Source organism: Seriola aureovittata, chromosome 4 (assembly GCF_021018895.1).
Source record: "Seriola aureovittata isolate HTS-2021-v1 ecotype China chromosome 4, ASM2101889v1, whole genome shotgun sequence".
NCBI lineage: Eukaryota > Metazoa > Chordata > Actinopteri > Carangiformes > Carangidae > Seriola > Seriola aureovittata.
In genome coordinates, this window is record NC_079367.1 from 26,828,333 (window position 1) to 26,851,358 (window position 23,026).

The 23,026-nt window shown below is 38.7% G+C and overlaps 1 protein-coding gene across 5 annotated transcripts in view; it reads left to right on the forward strand.

Annotated features, from left to right (window-relative positions):
* Nucleotides 1-23,026, forward strand: part of LOC130167532 (spectrin beta chain, non-erythrocytic 4-like) — an 87,575-nt gene that overhangs the window by 44,395 nt on the left and 20,154 nt on the right. For 4 of the 5 annotated variants that reach the window (XR_008827301.1, XR_008827302.1, XM_056373813.1 and 1 more), the window contains exons 25-26: nucleotides 4,267-4,413; nucleotides 21,285-21,548. Coding sequence is in view for 3 of the 5 variants with exons in the window: in XM_056373813.1 (XP_056229788.1) it covers nucleotides 4,267-4,413; nucleotides 21,285-21,548 (411 nt within the window). In the remaining 2 variants the exon portion in view is untranslated. Of the gene's footprint in view, nucleotides 1-2,049; nucleotides 3,495-4,266; nucleotides 4,414-21,284; nucleotides 21,549-23,026 lie in introns of those variants that run through there. The other variant, XM_056373815.1, reaches the window with a different exon arrangement.

A 23,026-nucleotide genomic window follows, 5' to 3' on the forward strand; every position in this document is an offset into this window, starting at 1 on the left:
TGTGTTTTTTATTTATTTTTTGAATTATTAATCATGTATTTTATGTTTTATTTGGTTCAGTTATTTTCTGATAACACTTGCAGTACAATGAGACTTGCAATGAGACAGTCACATGGGTTCTCAGTTCACTTGCTGATTGAATACTGTAATTTTCTGGCAACCTGCACTGGGAATTTATGACTGTGCTTGCTGTGAACAAACCCCGTCTAAAAATACTGAAAAAAAGCAGTATTTTTTCCTCTCTTATATAACCTTAAAAGTCCCTATTCAACCTGTCTGTTCCACTTTATCCACAGTACAACTCCATCTTCAGGACAATAGGGGACTGAAGAAGTGAACTCAGAGATCATACTGTCGCTTTTGCCCCGACTCACCTCTGTTTCCAGAAAAGAGCAGGTGTATGTCCAAAGGCTGCATTGCTAAACACACTGTGTCTCTATAATACACAAGGTGCAACACATGATAAGTCACTCTGTACGCATTCTCTCCAGTCTTCAGCTTGTTTGTGCTGTTCTTCTGTCAACTCTCATATTATGGATTGACAACTCTGACAGGTTATTGTATGCTCAAGTTAGACAATGTTTCGTTCACTGATAATATTTTCTCCTGGCCTAAAAATCCTTTAACTATTCTTGTTCATACAATATCTGCAGTGGACTAGTGTTTGTCCTGAGCTCATCTGTGTGACCATTTGATGATTTGTACACTCAAAAGCTATGTAAGTAAAGTGGTCTGTGAGCTGTTGAAGAAAAACACTAAATTGAATGTTCAGCCCATGAAAAAGCCTGAAGCACTGACATATTTCTGTCAACATGCGGGGCACATGCAGATCTATTTTTAGTCTTAATCCAAACCTTCTCCTGATGCCCAATCAATTAAAAAAAAGGAAATGTATATTTTAGTAGAGTTGGCAGACAAAGGGGAATTTGATTTCCCCCTGTACTGGTTGGTTGGTTGGTTGGTTGATTGATTGATTGATTGATTGATTGATTGATTGATTGATTGATTGATTGATTGATTGATTGACTTTATTGTCCACCTCAGTTGAAATTTGTCTTCGGCTTCTCCCAAAGGAGGTACAATTAAAAAATACATACAATCCACATAACAAGACACACCATTAAAACATATGATGTGTAAAACATACAACAGTGCAAATGAGCAGGTAGCAGCAGATAGGTTAAATAAATAAATACCAGAGAGCAAATCTTGAAAAAAAAAGAAATGAGTAACAAGTGTTCCCAGGTGCTGTCATTTTGTGTTCAATGCCTGTATGGCATAGGGAATAATAGACTTCTTGTACATGTTCCAGCTGGTCCTGGGACAAAGGCTTGTCCTTATTATTATATGTTATTCTTTAAAATATGTAAATAAGTCATTTCTGACTCTTGAAATCCGGTCTGTGTCAAATCTAAAATATATAAGAATGGATTTTAAGAAAAGCTCTACTTTGAAAATAATGGCAAATAATGCATTTTATAATGATGCATGTAATTACTATATTATATTATTATTATGATTAATTCTTTATCTTTTATTTGTCGATCTGAGGTTTAGTTGATAAATTGTCAGAAATGGCACAATCACAATTTACCAAATGACCGAGGTAACATTTTCAGCTTTGCTTTTGTTAATTAATTTACTTATCCAACTGATTAATGGGCTTATTATTATTTGTTCCACACATGCTCATCAACTTTCTGCAATGTGATGTCAAAGTGCCATATAGTGGTAGAGCTGTGGGTTTTCCAGAGAAGCTTTCTTGACATGCACTTTGTTCTTTCATCAACATGATGATGAAGTCTAATAACGTGATGATGAATACGAAGCTATGAATCCTCCTCCTCCCTCTCTTGTTGCCCTCTTTCCTCCTCTCCCTCCTCTTTTCTGTCCCTTTCTTCTCTTCTTACGTCAGACATACCTCCCTATCTCCTCCTCCCCCACCCATTCATTCTCTATGTTGCCGCCCCCCACACACACACCACACACACACACCCACACACACACACACACACACACACCCCCCAACCCCACACATACAATCCCCCTCTCTTCCTCTTCGCTCATTCAATTCATTTACAGTCTCAAGGGGGGCATCAGGCTGTGACCCACCATGACCTCTACAGTCATGAGACCGATGTGTGTGTGTGTCTGTGTGTTTGTAAACTGCTTATGAGTGTGACTTTGCACACGCTCTTTTTTTGTCTCCGCATGTATGTGTGTGTGAATGTGTGAGGTGTGTTTACTCATTTTAGCTGTGTGTCCTCACCCATGTGTGACAGTGTGTGATAGCTTCTGAAAGAGGTGACAAAGTGACGAACAGAGGGGGCGTCTGACTGAAATCCAGCCCTGGTCCTTTATAGAAAAAAGGAGCAGTAAATCTATCAAACTACAAATACATCATTCGGGATAAATCACTGTTCTGTCCAATCCTCCACTAGCTGTCTCTCTCTTCCCACTATCACCCTCTCTTCTTTTCCTCTGTCCAAACCTCTACTGTTTCTCTCTCTCTTTTCTCTCTGCTTTACCACTGCAGCGGCGTCAGGCAAGCTGGAGACAGAGAGTACAGCTGCCTGGGACTGCTGCAGAGAGGAACAGAGGGATGGTAGAGGGGGGTGGTGTGTGTAGTGCGGGAGAGGAAGAATAAAACAAAAGCAGCTATAGCGGAGTCGTGAGCTTGGCTGTTAGTGGTCTTGGGCTTGCTTCAATCCATTAAACCAGCGAAAAAAAAATCTCTGTTCTTCTGGTTTCCACTGTTTCTTTACCCTCACACTCATCCATCCCCTCCGCTTTGACACCGTTTCAAGCCCACCTCCCCCCTCTACCTCCTCCAGCTCAGCATCATTAGCCATGACCGGTGAGCCTGGAGGCACTGCCTGCATCCCCTGCCCCCCTAAAATCCCTATCCCACTCTTTTGCTCCTCCCTCTCCTCCTCCTCCACTCCATCTCTCGTCCGACCTGCCTGCTCACTCACTCGCCTGCTTGTTGAGGGTGTGAGGCAGGGGAGGAGCGCCCGTGCGTCGGCTCGGCTGCCTGCCATTTTATTGTTTTGGGGAAGAGGTTTTTTTTTTTCCTTCTCTCAGTCATCCTCATTCTTGCCCTCTCGATCGTCACTGAACCGCCCCCGCCCCTCCTCTCTCTCCTGGTTGAGCATACGGCGAGTCCTCAGCAACACAGCAAGGAAAGAGGAGAGAGGGGAGCGCAGCCTCAGTTTGAAGTCTCCAGTCTGTCTCTTCAGCCTCCAGTATTGTTGTTATTTACCCTCATGGCTGGCGTTTTCCTCTCAGCACACCTTTTGTGTTCACCTATCCAGAAGAAGCCTCTCTTTCTGACTCCCTTTACTTTCCTTCCTCTTCTCGTTCTTTCTCTCCATCTGGCTCTGCGGTGAAGAGTGTCTTTGCATGTGTGTGACGGCAGACCAGCGAGGATGCGGATACCAGCGGCTGCCTGCAGCTGCCACAACCCCGTGGGCTGTTCCCATTAAACGGCGCTGGTAAACGAGTTATTCGCTGTACGGTTGTGTGAGGAGAGAGTGGTTATGGCTAATGGAGGTGCAGGTGGAAATGTTACCAGCAGGTGTGAGAATGCTGATGACGAAGAGATGAGGGTGCTGATGCTGACCTCAATACGTTGATGATGCTGTCAGCGCAGGCGTGAGGTGTTCTCACTGTGTGTTTGCCTCACACAGACAATATGTGTGTGCAAAATGTGCAGATTTGACTCTTTGATGGAGAGTGGTGTGTGTGGGTTGTTTACTGTGTGGGTGAGTGTTGATGCTGTGGACACTGTGATCTGTTGTGTGTACATGTGAATTCCTGCCGCCATGCTTGTTGGTACACGTGTGTCTGCCTACATGTTCCTGCTGTGTGTCATTAAATATTCATGTCTGTGTGTTTGACCTTGCATTTCCTACCATATGTGTTGCTGGTGTGTTTATCTACAGCACACTCTGTGTTGTTGTCAAGTAGCTCTTTTCACACAGAAGCCAATGAAAACATACATGTGTGAATAATAATGTACTGTAAGTGAGTGTATGATTCGCTATCAAACAAATGAACTGGACATAATTTCAGCATTTGTATGCAGCTTATTAGTGTGTGTGATAGTGTTTTGTATCCAAATCTTTTTGAGATAGGAAATCAGTTTCTACAAAACCAGCACCCCACAACAACAGTCATTTACAGTATTTATAGTCATCCAATATTGACACCTATCTCTCTTTCTCTCTCTCTCCCTTTCATTCTCTCCCTGCCTCTCTCACCCAGCTGGGGGACTGGGTGTATGAGAAGATGCTGATGGCGAGGGACAGCAGCCGAGACGAGACCCAGAAGCTTCATAAGAAATGGCTGAAGCACCAGGCTTTCATGGCCGAGTTGGCCCAGAATAAGGAATGGCTGGACAAAATTGAAAAGGTGAGTGCTGCTGGTCATCCAAACGTGTTCCTGCCTTGCTGATACAGTTTTGGCTGATTTTTTTTTTTTTTTTCTCATGCTTGAGGGTTACTGGGTCATTCTGATGTATAGTGAGTTTTACGACCTTTGACTTCTTGGAATGGGACAAAATGCCACTGTGTGATACATAATTATGTTTGTGTATTTTATTTCGCAGTATTTGTGGGGTTTTTTTTTACAATAAGCTGCAGAGGATGTCAGGATAGAGATGGGGAGAAGTAATGACATGAAATATTGGTTTTGAGTTGTAAAAGTAAAAAGTAAAAGATATCATTTTATGGGGTTTGGTCCACTGACCTAAAGAAACCCTACACATCATAATGTGTATCATGGCATTGTTGACAGCAGAATATAGTGTTAGAAAAACAACTTAGACACTCCATGAAGAGGGATTTTAACTTACAAACAAGTGGTGAGCTATGTATACACTGTGTTTGTTCTACATCTTTGTCCTTTTGTTGTTGCAGTTTATCTTTCTTAGACGGATGTTGTCAAGATTTTTTCACACTGTTCCTTTCGACTTTAATAATTTATTATTATTAATAAGTCTATTTACACCCGGGTGAAAATAGTCACACACATATGGAATGTCCAATGGTTCCCTAAGCATTTTGTTTAAAAAGACCCCTAAAAAAACAGTGTATAGGACCGCACAAATTGTTGCAGTGCACCTTTTAAAAAAGTGACATATACGCCAGGTGGTTTGCTAAACATCTTGGCTATCCACCTTGGGTGCATATAGCAACTGCCTAAATTATTATGTCGTTTTTTCTTTTTTCTTTTTTTTTTTTTTTTTTACAAAAGCTTCTGCTATTCTTACACATTTTCAAAGCTTTTTTTATCTTATGTTCCTTTGAAAACTCACATATCAAATTACTGAATACCACGCCCATTTGAGGCACTCCATATCGCAGAGTTTGCATTTATGATTGAGTGTTTTCAGAGATACAGTCTATACTCATCAAGTGTTACCCCTGTAACAATAACTAGAAATGAGCTAGAAAGGAGTAAATGGAAAGATTTATCTTCATTGTTGAAGCATGCAGATTCCCACTAGCTTATTGTACTAATAGCTAGCAAGAGAAAAAAATGTTGATTTTAAGACTGTAACAAATGGTTGTATTAGCTTTGTTTGGGAAGATTTATAGCAGCTGTCGAAAATCTGTTTGGTCAATGAAGGTTAAGATTTGTTAATATAATATTAAAGAGAATAATGACCTCTTGTGTCTATGTAAAAAAAAAAAAGCATGGACATCAGTCATCAAAGTTGCAAAGCCTTTCATTAATGTCAAATTTATTTTGAACTACTCTATATTATAGTCCCTCTATTAAACACTTAAGTGTTACACTTACTTAATCAAAGCGTGACAAAGCCAGTGGCAAGGACGAAAAGTATTACAGAAGGGTTTTAAATAGAGAGGGGAGCGCTGTAACCTTCATCACGGCTCTGCGTCCTGATAGGATCTATTTTATATTAAGGAGGTTTATACAGCACATCAGCCTCTTGTCTAAAGCTGCAGTCAACACAGACATAATTGAGTTAGTCTGCGTCCAAGTTTCACTGGGTTGACTTTGGGCTGTTGCTTTCACACCTTTGACTCTATGCTGTGACATAAATCTGGATGTGTAAAATCATTACTGGTCAGTAAAGCTGAAGTTCAGTGCCATGTTTCCACAGGCCATCTCTATCTCCTCACTGATTTTTGTTAGTTCTAGGCAAAGTCGCACCTAGTGTTTTATGTGTGTACGTGTGTGTGCGCCCCAGTGTTTGTCCTGTGACAGGCTGTGAGAGGCAGTGAAGGCGATAATTGAATGACATTTGCTCATGTTATAATACCACAGATGGCCCTAGATGTTATGTTGCTATCTAAGTTGTCTATACGTTTGAGCATCTCTCAAGTTGCTTTGTCTGAAATGTTTGCACCCCATCTGTTAAGTGTTATGATCCTAAGAGCAACATGAATGATCAAAGATTGTGTGTATACATCAGAGGAACCTAATTTTAGGAACAAGGTACAGGAAAATATACAGAAGATGATACATTATCCACATGGTCAGACTTTAGTTGTGTAATGCTACAGTCCATTTTTGATCTACATGTGAAGCCATGCTTATGTCATGTCATCAGGCCATGTAGACAGTTGGTGGATAGCATTCACCAGTTGCCTGTTGTCAGTACAAAATTAGATATTGTTTGTGATGACTGTTCAGAGTGAGTGCAGAAGAGTGGTTGAGGTTTTTGGCTGAGGACCCATGGACGCTGATGGACCCATATGGGCTGTTGTAGAAAATCAAACCTGTGACTGTTTAGTTAGCATCTGATGGGGTATATAATATAAACCCATCCTGGCAGTACATCTGTTCTAAGGAAAGTCAAAGAACTACTGTATTTTTAGTGAAGAGAAACTGATACTAGACTTTTTATCATAAAGCTTAGCACTTATGCTGCTAACTGAAACATTAAATATGATTATACTGAGTGTGTTTCAGTCATAAAAACTCATCATACTTTTGCTTTGATGGTGCATACTGTTGACTATGTCATAATGGCTCAGTCCTCTGCAGTCTCATACTGGGCAGGGCTGAAACTGAACTCCCCTCTGGGAGCAGAGTGAACTGAGCCATGGTACAACACTGCATTATGTGTTATTATCTATACACATACTGTTCCTTAGAAATGGTTGAGACCAGAGCTGAAGTGATGAGTCAATTAATCAATTAGTGCATGTTAATCAGCAACTATTTCCTTAATTAGTACTTGTATCCAACAAAAATTATTCCATCATTGGAGCTTTCTGCTGGCATGATGGTAAATGGCAAATGGTTGCAGCATATGCCGCATACATATACATACTTTGAATCCAGTCATGGACCTTTTGTTGCATGTCATACCCCTTCTCTCCATCCATTTGATGGTTCCAGCTTCTTACATGTGAGACACAGGTACAGGTACTTTACTTGTTATGATATAAGTACACATGTTGATAAAGTAATAGACCATCGTTCAGCTTGAATAAAATATATTAGGCATTTAAATTTGAGCTTGCTATTGTGTAGAAGTAGCTAGAGGCATTATGGGATGGAGCTGTTAAGTGAATGTGCTCATCCTGACCTGTAGGTTAGGATGATTTGATGGAATAATAATTATCATTATTAAGGTATATAGACCTTAGGCAATAAAAGAGGACAAGAAATTATTTGCACAACCACAAAGGTCACTTTTTAAACCAAAACCACCTTTACTGTTGATTTTCTGGTACAAACTGTCTTGTACAATCAGGACAGAAAAGCTTCAAATAAACCAGTGAAGTTGAGGTATTACATCATCTCTCTGTCCTTGTCCAATCAGCTCGCTGATCATTCTAACATTGTGGTTGATGGCTACACAGCTACACAGATAGGCAGCTTCACCCACTACTGCCCTATAAGCTGCTCATTAAGTCTAATTACTGTATGCCTGTTGCCGAGAACCCAATGTCTTTTTTCATTTCTCTCTACTTCTTCTTCTTTAGTGGGCACTTGGTGTAGTTGTGAGAATGTGTGTGTGTAGCTGTGCATGTTACCGTGTGTGTGCATGTCTAAAATGTGGGTTTATGATGTGGGCCAATTGGCTGACTGATGTGTGATATACAGTGATATAACGTAGAGAGGGAGCAGCGCTGTGTGGAGAGCCCTGGACTGTTATTATAATAACAAAAGGATTAAATTAGTTATAATAGGCAAAAATTATAAGTTTCTAATTTACATTTGCATTATATGCATAAATAATATAATTGGCATGATTACATTGTACAGCAGTTAAAAAATGGCTTTGGTTGTCTGAAATGTTGTCTGTAAATGATCGATGCTCTGATGTATAAAGGAACCCACTGTAGTTTTTACGCCCACAAGCTGAAGTATAAGAATATTGCTAAGTGCATTTCTTTGTTTTCATCTTCAGATGAAAGTATGAAATTTGGCTGACAGTAAAAAATAATAACCTACTGAAAATCTTAAGTTTTCTTCTTGTGGTGAATTTTCTTCTCCTTGTTTTTATTTTACTAAATGTATCTTTTGTCATTATTCAAAATACAACATATGATAATGATAATAAGAGCAAGGCCTGTTTATACTGCAGAGAACCCAGCCATAAATCAAAGATGATTGCTCTGTGAAACCTGTTTGCACTCAGGATAAGCCTCTTTCCCATCCTAACCAACATGTATCAAAACATGTTTAAAATCCTGTGGTTTGACCAAACTGTCACCAGAGAGAAAAAGATGGTCACATTTGGATCAGATAGTGATTCTCATTTTGCTATTTTTAAAAGAAACTATAATTTTTCAATGAAAACTACATTTTATTCCTCAACGTTTATACTCTACAGTGTAAAGACGGCTCAGAGTATGGTATGGTATGTTTTCTACACTTAAGCAACAACCTAAATGATTTAACAAAAATATTTTGTGATCATTAGTGGCACTGAAGTCCTGGTGCATTTTTATTTTTAATTCAAGAAAGGAGCATCTCGATGGAGATAGAGGAAGTGACCCACTAAGACATTTGTGGAAAGAAAAGGTTTATGCGTGTGTTCTATGGGTGTCCTCTATACAGATATGTGTGTATTCTCCTGTCTTTGTGCAGACCAATTCTTAACAATCATCAGAATTTCTTCCAAGAGCTATTTAAGGGTCAAGACTTGTTTTTCAGGCTCATGTAAATTTAGGTTTAGATGTTAGGTAGGGATTATTACAATATGTCAGATTATCATATGTCAGTGGGATCCTATTAAGAACAGACGTACAAACGGGAATACAGCTCTAGTGGTCCCAGCTCATGCTCAGCAGTAGCAGACTGTAGTCACACCAGGCCTTGTAGCTGTTGGCAGAGAGACAGGGTTTAGCCTCCGAATTCATATGTGGCAGCCATGTTCACACCACAAGCCTGCTCCATGGACGCTGCTTAGCAACTTATATATTTTTGCAAGATAACAATCATAGGATTTGGCAATACAGTTAAGGATTGGTACACATTGATGACTAGTGTTAGAAACATTATTCTGTCCTTTTGCATGGTGCGGTTGTGTCTCTCTGTTTGTGTCCTCTGAGAATCTCTGGTCTATTTATGTAATCGAGTAAGAACCCCTGTCTGCTGTGAAGGACTCTGTGAAGCACATTTCCTGTTTTTAGGGTAGTGTCAGCCATCTGTGATTACATTGGTATCTGTATTACAGTAAAATGCAGTTGTATGTACAGTAGATGCAACGGATATGTATGAGCTTTTACGAGGGAACTGAGTAATTAGCCAAACAAGTTATAGTCTCACAGTCACGAAGGTTTGCTTGTTACTCCACCTGTTCACCATATACTCTTCAGAGAAAGCACTCTTTACATCAAGGTATCTTAAAGCGTCCACTTCCTGCTCTTTTCCTCATCAGAAGCCTCCTTAAGCCCAGAGGCAGATGCCAACTCTGCAGAGCCTCTAGCTAACCAGAGGCCCAGCCACCAATAGGCTGACATCAGGGTCATAATGTGTTTGTCGACGGGAGATGTATGTTCACGTTCATGTTTAAACTCTAGATTTTTTACTCTGGTGGAACCAAAGAACTGCAAGAATAAAACTGAAAATGTCTCTGTTCTTCTTTGCTAAAGCCTGGCTCAGACTACAGGAGTTCTGGGCTGATTTATCCCTGATTCACCCCTCCCAACAATCAGAGGGGAAATCTGGTCCTGAACCAGATTATCTTGTGAGGGGTTCACAGATCCAGTTTTAAATGAACTGCTCGCAGACTCATTGGGGCTGCCTCGATAATATCAAACATGTTTGATATTTAGGAGTTAAAGTCTTGATGATGATGATGATGATGATGATGACGATGATGATGATGATGATTATGATCATGATCGTGATTACGTCAGTACTTCCAAAGGTGATGATGTTGCCAAGCAGTGGTAAAAAAAAAAATCTAGCCCCTGAGGCTAATCTTAGCTAGCATACTACTGTTGACAGATATTAATACTGACAGTTGTACTCATACTAGTTATACTAATTATAGGAAGTTATTTTAATGCTGACTCCTTAGAGAGCCTGGGAGTAAAACTCTCTTCCAGCAGCAGCTATTGACAGTGTACCCTTGAGCAAGACACCATCAACTGCATCTGTTTTTGTCAACCGTAGAGTTGGGTGGTCATACATATGTGGGAATCAGTCAGACTAAAGCAACGATCTTACCTCAGGTTGAGGTGAGTGTTGATGTTAGGGAACACCCCAGCAGAGGGGGATGATTATGATGCATCTCTTGTGCTGTGTCAGTTTGTGGTGACGATAAACAGCTGATAGAAGCTGGAGCGATGTGGCTCCTCTTTCCTGTGCTTGCAGAGGTTGCCAGGCAACAGCTGTCCAATCCCCTCTCCTTTCACCTTGTCTTCCATCCTCTCCTCATACAGCTCAGTGTGAAGGTCATTTCTCCTTCCCTCCCCTACTCTCACAAATTCAAATTCAGAGGGGCTTTATTGGCATGAAAGTTTCAATAGCCTCACCTGTTGAACAGTGACCACATGTTCTGTTTTCTTTCAGTTGCCATGATTTTTTTTGTCATTTGATTGTTGTGGTCACTTAGCCTGTACTCAGTTGGATCTGCCTCTGCTTTTCTATCTTTGACAGTTAAGATATATTTGACCAATTCATAATCTCTGTTTAGGGACAGATAACAGTCTAAACTACTTTGACATTTAGTTTCTTCTTTCTAGTGTTTCAGATAAGTTTCTTTACATTGTGTTATAACTTGGTTTATACTGATTGGTGTTTGGAAAGCAGTGTTGTTAGACTCGTCAGCGTGTGTTTGAGAGGGGGCAGTAAGTCCCAGCACCCACTGGCATGGGGACTTTTTCTGGGCTCAGCTCTTGGGTTTGGAGGGCTTTGGAATGGAGGGTGTGTGGGGGGCTGGATTTAAGGTGCTTAAAAAATATGAGTATTCTCTTTTGAATGTTAATTATCAGCGGGTATATGCCTATTTCTGCTCAACATGCTTTTGTTTTCTTTTTCTTTGTACGTGTAAAATGTATCTGCAGAATTCTGCATGTAGAGATTCTGTTGGATGTTTATCCCCCAGGTGACCCCATACTTCACTACCACATGGGCAGGATAACACTATCAAATATTTGAGATATTTGAGACCAGATTTTAATTATAATTTGGATGGTATAACATTTTCTCATAATTGCATTTAGAGCTATTATAGCTTTTTCTTTTAGTGCATTCATTTGAAACTTCCTGATGCTGTCATGTTTATAATAAGGTAAATATAGCTCACACTGTGTTTGATGATATGATTATTTATGGTGAACTGGTATTTCTTTTCTTGACAGTTAGGGCATTTTTGAAAAATCATAATATTGGTTGTCTTCATATTTACTCTCAGGACTCTGCTCTGACAGTATTTTTCTACTATGCCCAGCTGTTGCTGTAGTCGTGGTTCAGTAGGAGATACTAGAACAAGATCATCAGCATTAAAAAAAACCCTAACGAACAGGTGAAGAATTCAGTTTATTTGTCTCCAATTTTAGCAGTACACCCATATTATATCTCACACTTATCTGTGCTCCCATTGGCGTGTTGGTCTTAAAATGAGGTGTGGTCAGGCGCACTGTTGGCGGATTGCTATCTTTAGGCAGTGGAACACGATTTACTAACAAAAACCTTGTATTAAGTCAGTGGTGCAGTATTTCACTGTTATTTTAAGGGTACATTGTCAAGAGAATAATACACACCTACATAGGCGAGTGTACAACGTGTATACACTCTGCCTGTTACGCACAAGCAGAGTGTGCCACAGTGTTTCCCATTCATCACATTGAACCACTGGTATAATCACAATATGTGATCAACTCGCCACAAATAGAATCTGTAAGAAACACTGTACTGTTATAATCCACAAGGTGCAAGCGCACCTGGCTTTTAAAGGGAATGGGAGATGGCACTCTGATTTGTTTATTTCATGTTACGCCCAAAACAGTCCCATGATTGATTAAGAGACTAAGTACAACCCTTTTGAACCATGCGCCTGGCACAGAAACCGTTTTTTCTGTCGTTAAAATAACAAATATAAAATCAAAGTGATATGAACGCACCCTAAATGCAGTTGCGCCACACGCTTTATACCATGTGCTTTGGACTCTTAAAATAAAGCCCTAGGTGTTAATGTAGTATAGTATAGAGGGCCAGATCTAATAAGCTGAGGTTTGCAGTGTTCTGAATGTGTAATGCGGTGTGTAATCAATAACTGCTGTTCTGTCGCTGCAGGATGACTGGGCTTCCTTAACGGGCCACATAAACAAATCTAAATATATATGGATCATATCTCTACTTTGAAACTTTGACAAAGTTTTTGAATGAATGAATAACCTGAGTGAAAACAAATCCATCAAAACTCACAGACAAAAGATTAATACTGTAGCATATATGAAGAGGAAACAAACAGCCCAGATATAAGAATACTTTTTGTTGAGCCACTTGTGCAGGTTTCTGGTTTCCAACTGAAAATAGACCCTGAGTTTTTCTATATACAGAGGTTGAAATCGATGTTACAGTAGTCTGCACGCCTTCAGGAGCTGTGTTGGTTGTAAAGACATGCCTAGTCATTCTGTAATGTCTGTAATATAACTGCAGTGATTTAGACCAAATAGAAGCTGCTGGCTATAAAGGGTGATTTGCCTCAGCTGCAGCAGATTGTGTTTGTGTATGTGACTATGTGGAGGAGTGTGTGAGTGCACAGTGAAAATACTTTCTTCCACCATGCAGTTGATAAGCTAAACCCAGTGGGCTCAACGCCCTCCTAACCCCCGTCTCTCTCGTTATGCTTAATATTTAATTGCCTTCATTAATTCACTAAGAATGACAGTGTCAGCCTCTGCTGCCCTGGTCCTACTTTAACTTTCTCTCTACTAGTTGTATCACACAATTATAAAGACATGAATAGTGATAACTATTAATTAGCTTGATGTTTTAATGAAAATGAAGCTCTAATGAAACAAATCTTTTTTTAATGTTAAAACATCTGTTTGGTGTCACATCTCAGTGACTGCTGACTACTGTTTTTCTATCGTGTCTTTTTTTTTATGTTTGTTATTTAATCTGTAGTAGTTGCTGTATGATTCCTTGTGTTGTTTATACACAGTTAGTATATCTGGAGAAAACAGGGTTTAGGTTGGCTACTGAACACTAGTGGCCGTGTGAGTCACATGATGAACAGACAACTTTGCTGATCTTACATCCTTTGGCCTGAGGGTGATGCCATGTGTTTCCCAAATCCTTCATCCTCTGCACAGTGCAGATTTTATTAATGTCTTAGCCTCAGCTAGTCAGATTCAGTTCTACATTGTCAACTTTCATCAGCTGAAGTTTGACTTTGTCAGCTTCATCTTTAATTAGACTTGGCTTTGGTTTAAGCTGACATGCTAGCATTAGCATTCACCTCAAGGGACAGCTAATTTTAGTGTGTCTATGTTAACATAGATACATTTAGCATGTTGACAAGCATATTAACTGTTGGATGTTGGACAATTTGAATATTTATAAAGTAATGTTAAGCATATGGGCTTTCTAACATTTTAAATGTTAGAAATTAACATATGCAGGGGCATCGAGTGGCGCAGTTGAGCAGGCGCCCCATATGTAGAGGCTACAGTCCTCGCTGCAGTTGGCCCGGTTCGAATCCAGCATCGGACGGCCCTTTACTGCATGTCATTCCCCATCCCCTGTCTCTCTCTATTGTGCTATCATAAAGGCATAAAAAGCCCCAAAAAATATACTTTAAAAAAAAAATTGAACATATGCGTACTTCTTATCAGGGTAATATGGTAACATTTAGCATGTTACCACATTAGCTTTTTTCTCAAAGTACAGCTGAGGCTGATGGGAGGTATCCTGTTAATGGCACCAAATGAAAAGTCAGGGGATCACCAGCATTATTAGTATTTATCCTGTTAAGACCATGAATGTCTGTAACAAATTTTGTGGCAGATATTCAACTCTGGACCAGTGTTGGACTGACTGATATTACCATCACTAGAGCCAAATAAATAATCATAAAAAATGCACACATGCAAAATCTAAATTCTGCACATCAGCACACCTATGTCCTTTTTGATATAAGCTACTCATGCGACAGCCTCACTCACAAAGCTCTGTGTTTGTGCTTGCTCTGCAGTATATGAGAAAGTGTGTGTATGTGAATGAGGGTGTCTGTGTGTGTGTAGGTATGTGTAGGCCAGTGTAGGTATGGACTGTGAGAACATCAATGGAGCACTTTTACTTGGAGCAAAGAGTGGTAAACTGAAACTGAGATCTGCTATTACTTTTTTTTCCCTTTAATCAATTCCAGTTTTATTTGGATACTTTGGCAACACTAGTTCAACTAGTATAACAACACTGTTGATACAGTTTTCATGCCAGTAAATCATACAGAACTGGACTGAACTCAGACAGTGATGCTGTGGAAGATGGAAAGAGCTGAAAGAGACAGGTTGTGGTTTTCTAATGTAAAACCTAGCTGGACAGTGGTTATTTTATGGCTGTAATACCTCTCTTAAAAGTTGTGCTCTGGGGTTTGCTGAATTTTCAGAGGAGACATTAGAATTTCTTTTATTTGAGATGTTGAATTGAGAGAGAGCTGAAGATCCAATATGCAACTCTTTGGACCACAATGTATTTCCCATATTGCATCACATTATATTAAGCTATTCACTCACTTGCTGCTTTACGTATTGCTACAACTTGACCATGTTGTTATTTTTAGCATTCTAGACCTACAGATGTTATCTGATATAAAACAAACAAACTATGGCATCCACACTCCCATCATCATCTAGTCTCATACCTTAACCTTGTCTCATCTGTACATTAATGTAGATAAAAAGAGGGAAAAAGGTCACTCGCACTCTCTAAGCACTTACTGTTACACTTACTACTGAGTTCCTAGTTTATCTTTTGATTCATTCTTGCAGGTGTGCCTGTCTGTGCCTGCTGACTCTGACCTCAATACGTCTCATAGTGATACTATACAGTAGCTTCTTCTGCCAGCGCTGCAACCCTGCTGTTAAGACTCTTATTCTTCAAAGAGAGCTTCGCTTTGACTGGCCTTCATGGACACCAGAAGGGTTTAAACCTAAATCTGTTTGCTTCCGTTTCAGCAAAATTTATCACAAAATTCAATCGTTTTGTTTCTGTTTATTCCAGAAAGATTTCAAAGAAATGTCAATATTTTGTAATCAAAGATGACCAGCAGTAAACCATAAACGTTATTTCTCAGTGAATGTCATGACTGATCATCTTTACTTATCTTTTTACTTACATTAAGTTCATATCAGATTGGAAAGTGCAGTGAAATGAAATGAAACACATCAGAGTGTTTTCTTCTCAAATGCTTCCCAAATGATCCTGGAGCACACTGAGCTTTCTAATGCTCTCAGTACAATAAGAAACACTCAGAACTGGAAAAGACAAAAGTAAAAACAAACAGGTTCAGTGCTTCTCTTCCTCTTGTCAAAGTGGTGCTTTTTACATAGATGGGACTACAGTGCTCCTCTGCGCCTCTAGCTGGGTACCTTCTGGAAAATATGTGTGTGTTTGTGTGTCTGCGTGCGTGCGTGCGTGCATGCATGCATGCACAGTAAGTGCATATCTCTTAACAGACTGCTTGCATTTGTGGGTGAAATCATGCGATCAGTTGGTTGTCAAAAATATATAGAAAATAGTTGCTACAGAGCAAATCATACAAACAGGAAAACAGGAGGATGATTTTCAGCAGGTAGTGATCTTTAATTGTGTCCCAGTTCAATGCTGAATAGAAATTCTTGTATATACAGTGTGTATTATAATCATCAATATTCTAATCATCAAAATATTATTAAACTAGTTACTGTGCCAAAAATGTACATACTTTCCATCACATGTCAATCAAACTGTGACTTTGAAATGTCACTACCTATTAAACTCCATAAATTGACTTTTAACATGTTTTTCCAAAATCATACTGCAGCTGTGAAGCTCTAGCTCAAATTAAAAACCTGTAAAAACACAACATATTAAAAACCTACCTTGAATTAGCATGTAGTATGGATTTTACCTTTATTATCTTTTCAGCTATTATAGCTATTGCTCCTGCTATTCCTTGCCTCACTCCGTGTGCACCAGAGGATTTCCCTCAGGAAAAGACTGACGTACAGAATGTACTTTGAATCTGGAAAACGTCACCAGTTCAACAATTCCTCATTTAAAAAGTGAGAGCAATAACTTGATGTGCAGAGCAGTTGTTGCTGTTTGGTTGGATGAGCAGATTTTTCACATGCAAAGTAAATATTGACACAATAGCTGCAGTGGCCTGAGCATGTCAGACACACTGACCAGCAGAGTGTCAGCAGTGACGCTCAGGAGCAGATGTCCGCTGTGATATACAGACCAGACAGCAGAATGAGGATGGCCCATCTGTTACTGTTAGTATCAGTGTCCTGTCAGGGGTCCTCACTCTGTTCTTCAGGGCTTCTTCTTTTTCATTTTGCCTAGTTTTTCTTCTTTATTTTGTTCTGGTTCATATATGCTCTTAGCATTTGAATCATTTTCAATCAGAGCAGGAGAGTGTGGTGACACGAGGCTGGATTCAAACTGAGGACGTTGCAATTATGTGCTATGTGCCTCAACCACTCAGCTATCGAGACACCCAGGATTACTTTCTGATGTCACAGATTTCCATAACACAATAATAATTCAGCTTGTAAGTATGAAATCAAAGTTTTCATATTTTCCGCTCCAAATAGTATTCAGGATGTCTAAATAAATGAAATTATTTTAGTTAGTAAGTAAATTATGATAGCAAATACTTACTGCCATCACCAGATCGACTGAAAGTTCATTAATAGAAAAGGCAAAAAGCACAACATTACTGACCACATTAGACAAACTACACAAATCTTTACCACTTTAAATGTGTACACTCGAGATTTTGTGGTACACTTCCACAAAGTTAGGTGGATTGCAAGAGACAGATTAGAAGAGTGGTCAAGGCTGAAATACCCTGACTTTTAGTCCCTGGTATGAGTCAAGCTCCAAAAGCACTTGAGCCTTTAATTATCTTTTAAATGAATGCAGCTTGATAGAATCTTTTATTCCACCGACACTACCTAATAAAAGACAGCGTCTTTTAAATTTAAACTCCACACCCCCAGTTTGTAACGCAGGCTTTCTGTTAAAAATGTCTGCCTCCAAGCTCATGCCAAGATAATCTTGATGACAATAGAAGACATTATACAACTGCTTTTAACTTTACAAAGAAAACATTGTTGTTATGTGTTAGACATGGGTTTTCCTGTTTGTTGTGGGATCTCTGCAGTTACTGTTTGTTTTAGCAGTGGAATATTTAGTCTTCTTTGAACTGCAGCCTGAGTGTGTGTGTGTGTGAGTGTGGAGTAGCAGCTCTGAGCTTGTGGGTGAAGCTGCTCAAGCCCACGCAACCCACCTACTCACTGCAGAGGACAGCACACATCAGCAGCTGGAGAAACACCACACCAAACACAGAAAAATCACAGGACAGTGAGTGGTGTAGTGTAGCCTGCCGTACAGCTTGTAATTCATCTGTTTTCTGTGTGTGTGTTAATGTATATACACACATCATACACATCCATTTTAACTCCTTTCATCTCAATTTCACTTAAGTGGAACAACTCAAAGTAAACTCCAGCTCTTCAGAGAATATAATTGTTGTAGTTTTGGAGGAAAACAAGACTTTTTTCTTCCTTGAATCTTGGCCTATAGTGTTTGTATTTTTTATTTCAACATTTAATTTAGGAAATTTGACAGAGCTCATTTGTTCAACAGAGATGATTTTACCATACATTTAGTAATGTATCATACAGTACTATATAAAGTGTATATATGGTGTTTTCTATATATGGCATACATAGTATCTAATAAGAAAAATATATTATGTTATATTGTGTGACATGTTCTTGAACAGTAATTAGAAAATAAATAAGTTGACATGTATTGCAAGAGGATAATTCATACATATTTTCTTACATTTAGATATATTTTGTAATAAATGACATGTATTTTGTAATATCTGACTTAGCAATGACATTAATGCAGTTATATACACTATCACCTCCAAAATAGCTTTTGAGTGAAAATGTTGGTTTTGGCAAACTTCATACATTTTTAGCATTTCTGTACTTTGTTATATGACTGAGCATGCTTTTACAACAAAATCACATTCACACCTAGGAGCTACATTGGAACAAAAAGAGATTTCTTGAACCACGCTCACACAGCAGGTGTGTGTGGAGGGGGGAGGGGGGGGCTTGGACTGGAAACCTTTTTATGGTATCAGTGCCGTCCAATTTCCAGTCACTGGACAGCTCTCTGTGTCTGTAGATTTTATCATAACCTGAGTGGGTCAGGCAGGATGTTGTCCTCTGTGGATGATGAGTCACTGCTCAAAGTTACTTTATTGTCTTTGTGAGATGTCCTGGCAAAGTCTGAAATTACCACCCGCCAAGCACCAAATGCTGGAAAATGTAGTCTTTTGCAGAAAATTGGGTCAGAATAACAAGGCAGGAAGGCTGGTAACTTATTTGTTCTTGAAGTATCAAAATCTCTGTTACACAGTAAACTAAATGTCATGTGTTAACCAGCAAGTCTAACATGAACATTATTTGCAAATGTGTATTTGGTTTTTTTTCCAAAACAAATGTGAATTACTATAACCTTTGTTAGTATAGATGACCTTATATTTGGCAGGTTTTTCCTACAGACTAATAGCAGTGAACCAAACATAAACTGGTTCTACAAATGTTTGGAGCTAACTAGCGTGGCCGGTTCTGTTGGTACACTGAATGAATAATTACTTTGTAATGTCATCAGTTAATGTGTGAGTTACTTACCCCAACACTGGTTTTGACAGTTTGACACAGAGGTAATGAAGTCACCATTATGTCTGTCTTTCTTTTGTTTCCATCAGATCTTTTTTCTTTGTTTGTTTCCTCATTTTTTTCTGTAGCTCTCTTTCTCCCTGTAACACACACACACACAAACACACACAAACACACACACACACACACACAAACACACATGGGCTGCACAATACGAATTACAATTGGATGGGGGGAGGATTTCACTGTGGGGGAGGCTAAAAAAAAAAAAAAAATAGAAAAAAACAAAAAGGGAGCAGGTGTACATAAGGAATGGTGTGTGCGTGCGTGCGTGCGTATGTGTGTCTAAAAGGGGGTTCAAAACAGGAGGCGCTACAAAAGGGGGGCAGAAATATGAAAAAGAGAGCACAGAGAGGGAGAGAAAGGGGAGGGGAGTGTGAGGTAATTTATGAGGCATTTTAATACAGTGAGGTTTAATCTCTTCAGAGACACTCACAAAGACACCTCCTCCTAACCCAGTTCCACAGAGTCTGCACATAATTATCCCAACATAAGATCCGTTAATATTTTTTGATGTGAGGAAACGGGAAACAGGTTTGTAGCTTTACGCCTCCTTCACATTTTAACCTCAGCTGGTCAGAAATATGTTTAAATATTACATTCCAATAGAGTAGAAACGAATGATTATTTTCGATAAATCTACCAATTATTTTCTCAATTATTTATTATTATTTATATTATTATATTATTAGTATCTATTATTATGTTATATTATTATTATCCATAAAATGTCAGAAAACTGAGAAATACCTCACAGCTTCTCAGAGCTTGAGGTAACATTTTCAAATGTCTTGTTTTGTGCAATCAGCAGCAATATGTGCAATTTGTGATTGACGTGGTGATGAATTACTTGTTGAATCATGGCAACTCTACATTTCAGCACATCATGTTAAAGAAATAGTTTATTGAAATTGTAAAACTGCTCTTACAATAATAATTTTTACAAATAAAAATATATACCAAACGTGACAGTAATGTGGAAACAGCTTCTCAAATGTGAGATTTCGCACTAATGTATCAGTGTGAAAAAGTCCTTTGTGTTTGGGTGTTCTGATTGTTGGTGGGAGGAAATTGTGTACGATCACAAGTCGGTATTATTTTTGACAATCAATAGATGAAACAGTTAATTATTTGGAAAATTATAATCACTACTGTAATTGATTTTAAAAGTCATAATAAAAAATTAAAATAAGTAAATCCCACCAACTTTGTATTTGAAACTCAGTGTCCTTTCTTCCTCTGTCTTTAACCAGTCTATTTTAGACTCTAGTGTTCTTAATTTTATATTTATATATGAATATAATATTATATAATACAATATTAGAAATATATATTATATTATTTTGTGTTTTGGTTTTACAGTCAGCAGTTTGACAAGCAGTTAGAAAAACACACATTAGAAACTTAATTCTTATGGTCTGAATCTCATGAGCTCATTTTATCAGAGCAGCTGATCCGATTCTCACGTATCTTTTGACATACATTTGTACAGTGATGAGGAGGCAGATTTATGTGAAACTGATATGTTCATATTTTTGAGTTTATGGTAATACATCCAAGGTGCTGTGTAGAGACATAGATTCACTGATTAAGTAGTTAATTATTCTCCTTAATGACCATATTATTATAATCGTCTGGATTGCAGTTTCATTGTACTTGACAATAAAGGAATCTTGAATCTTGAACAGGTTGCGTTTAATGTAGCATGGTGATTATGGTTGAACATTTGGTAATTTATGATAATTTAAGTATGTTTTGCTTTCGTTTGTTATATTTTAATACAATTTAATAATTCCTTATTTAAAAAAAAAGAAGAGTCTCACCTCTGTCTCACCTCTCCCTCTGTGTTCCTCCCTCCTCTCATCCATCCAGGAGGGCCAGCAGCTGATCCAGGAGAAGCCGGAGCTCAGCCCTGTGGTCCGTAAAAAGCTGGAGGAGATCAGGGAGTGCTGGCAGGATCTGGAGAGCACCACCCAGGCCAAAGCCCGCCAGCTCTTCGAGGCCAACAAAGCCGACCTGCTGGTACAGAGCTACGAAAGCCTGGACCAGAGACTGGGACAGCTGGAGGGTCAACTGGCCTACGTGGACCAGGGACAAGACCTCACCACTGTCAACAAGCAGCTCAAAAAACTACAGGTACATAGGATTTAAAAACATTAAAGAAAACCCTCTAGTTAAAACTCTAACCTCTATCTTACTGATTCTCAAACTTTTTGAGTTCTGATTATGCCATTGTGGGGTGACCTGATAGCCAAATGGTTAGGGTGCAGCAAGTCCACAGTTCGACACCCGACCGGCTGGACTGTTTGCTGCATGTCATTCTTCAACTCTACTCCTTTCCACATTTCCTGTACATCTCCACTGTTGCTTTCCAATAAAGGTAAAAATTACCTATAAAACAATGATTATGCAATTATGGCTTCATATGGAGAGTGTTGACAATTAAACCAAAAAAGTCATTTTCAGAGGACGCCCAGAAGCTCAGTATTTCACTGGAAAACAAGACAATAGGGATATTTCAAAATTTGTAGGCTATAACAGAAATATGCTTTTTTTCTATTCTATAAGTTAGTCAGCTCTTGACTACAAGCGTCTTTAATTATTTATGACATTGCAAAGATACAGATACAAAATTTACAATAAACAGTAAACAGTTTACATGTAAGTGTACAGGAAATTAATTTAAGGGCATGTTTTAATCATACCAACCAAAAATCACCATTACTTCCAGGTTCAGTTTTTAAGGTACTTTATTTTTGGGGAGGATTACAGGTGCCAGTTAAATTTCTGATCTGTTCCTTGTCTGGGTTGTTTCTTTATTTTAGGTCTTTTATCAGTCTAATAAGCAGCCAAAGAGAAAAAAACAACTACAACTACACACACTAAAGTGTTTTAATCAAAATAGGGAATTCACATTTCACTTTATTGACATAGCTCGTAAGTTAGAGCACTGCTGATTCACAGTTACAGTTACAGTTGTTCCATATAATCATTGCAGTGTGTGTGTGTGTGTTAATGGACATGAAGCATTATAAAGAAATTTGTGCCTCAATCCAAAACTTAATCAACAAAAAATCTAAATATTAATTAAGAGCTCCAATTGACTCCAACTATTACAATTAATCTATCTATATTCTCCAAACATTTGTTTTCATTAACTTATGTTTTCATTTGGATTTACCAACTCCTCATGTGCACATACAGTAGCAGAGGGCCGATGGAGACACAATATATCTCTTCACATACAGATGGCATCATTGGCTGCAGATGTTCACACTACTCCCCCCCCAGACTAGGCCTTTATTTATTATTCTAAACTAAAGTTTACACCAAAGTCTCTTTAGTAGTTAAGTGCGGTCCGAAAGTAAAAATCATATCCTTTTTTTCAACACATGGAAAATCATGAAATTCTTCTGATCATCAGAGTCAATAATGTGCAATACTTTCAATAATGTTACACAAACACTGCAGTTAGAAACGTCCAAAATTAACTTTCCATATACAGGATGGTGATAAAACTTTATTTAAACTTTATTTGTTTGTACTCTTAACTTAACCCATAACTTAATATTACATAAATATCAGGTTTAATTCAATGGTAGTAAATGTGCTGT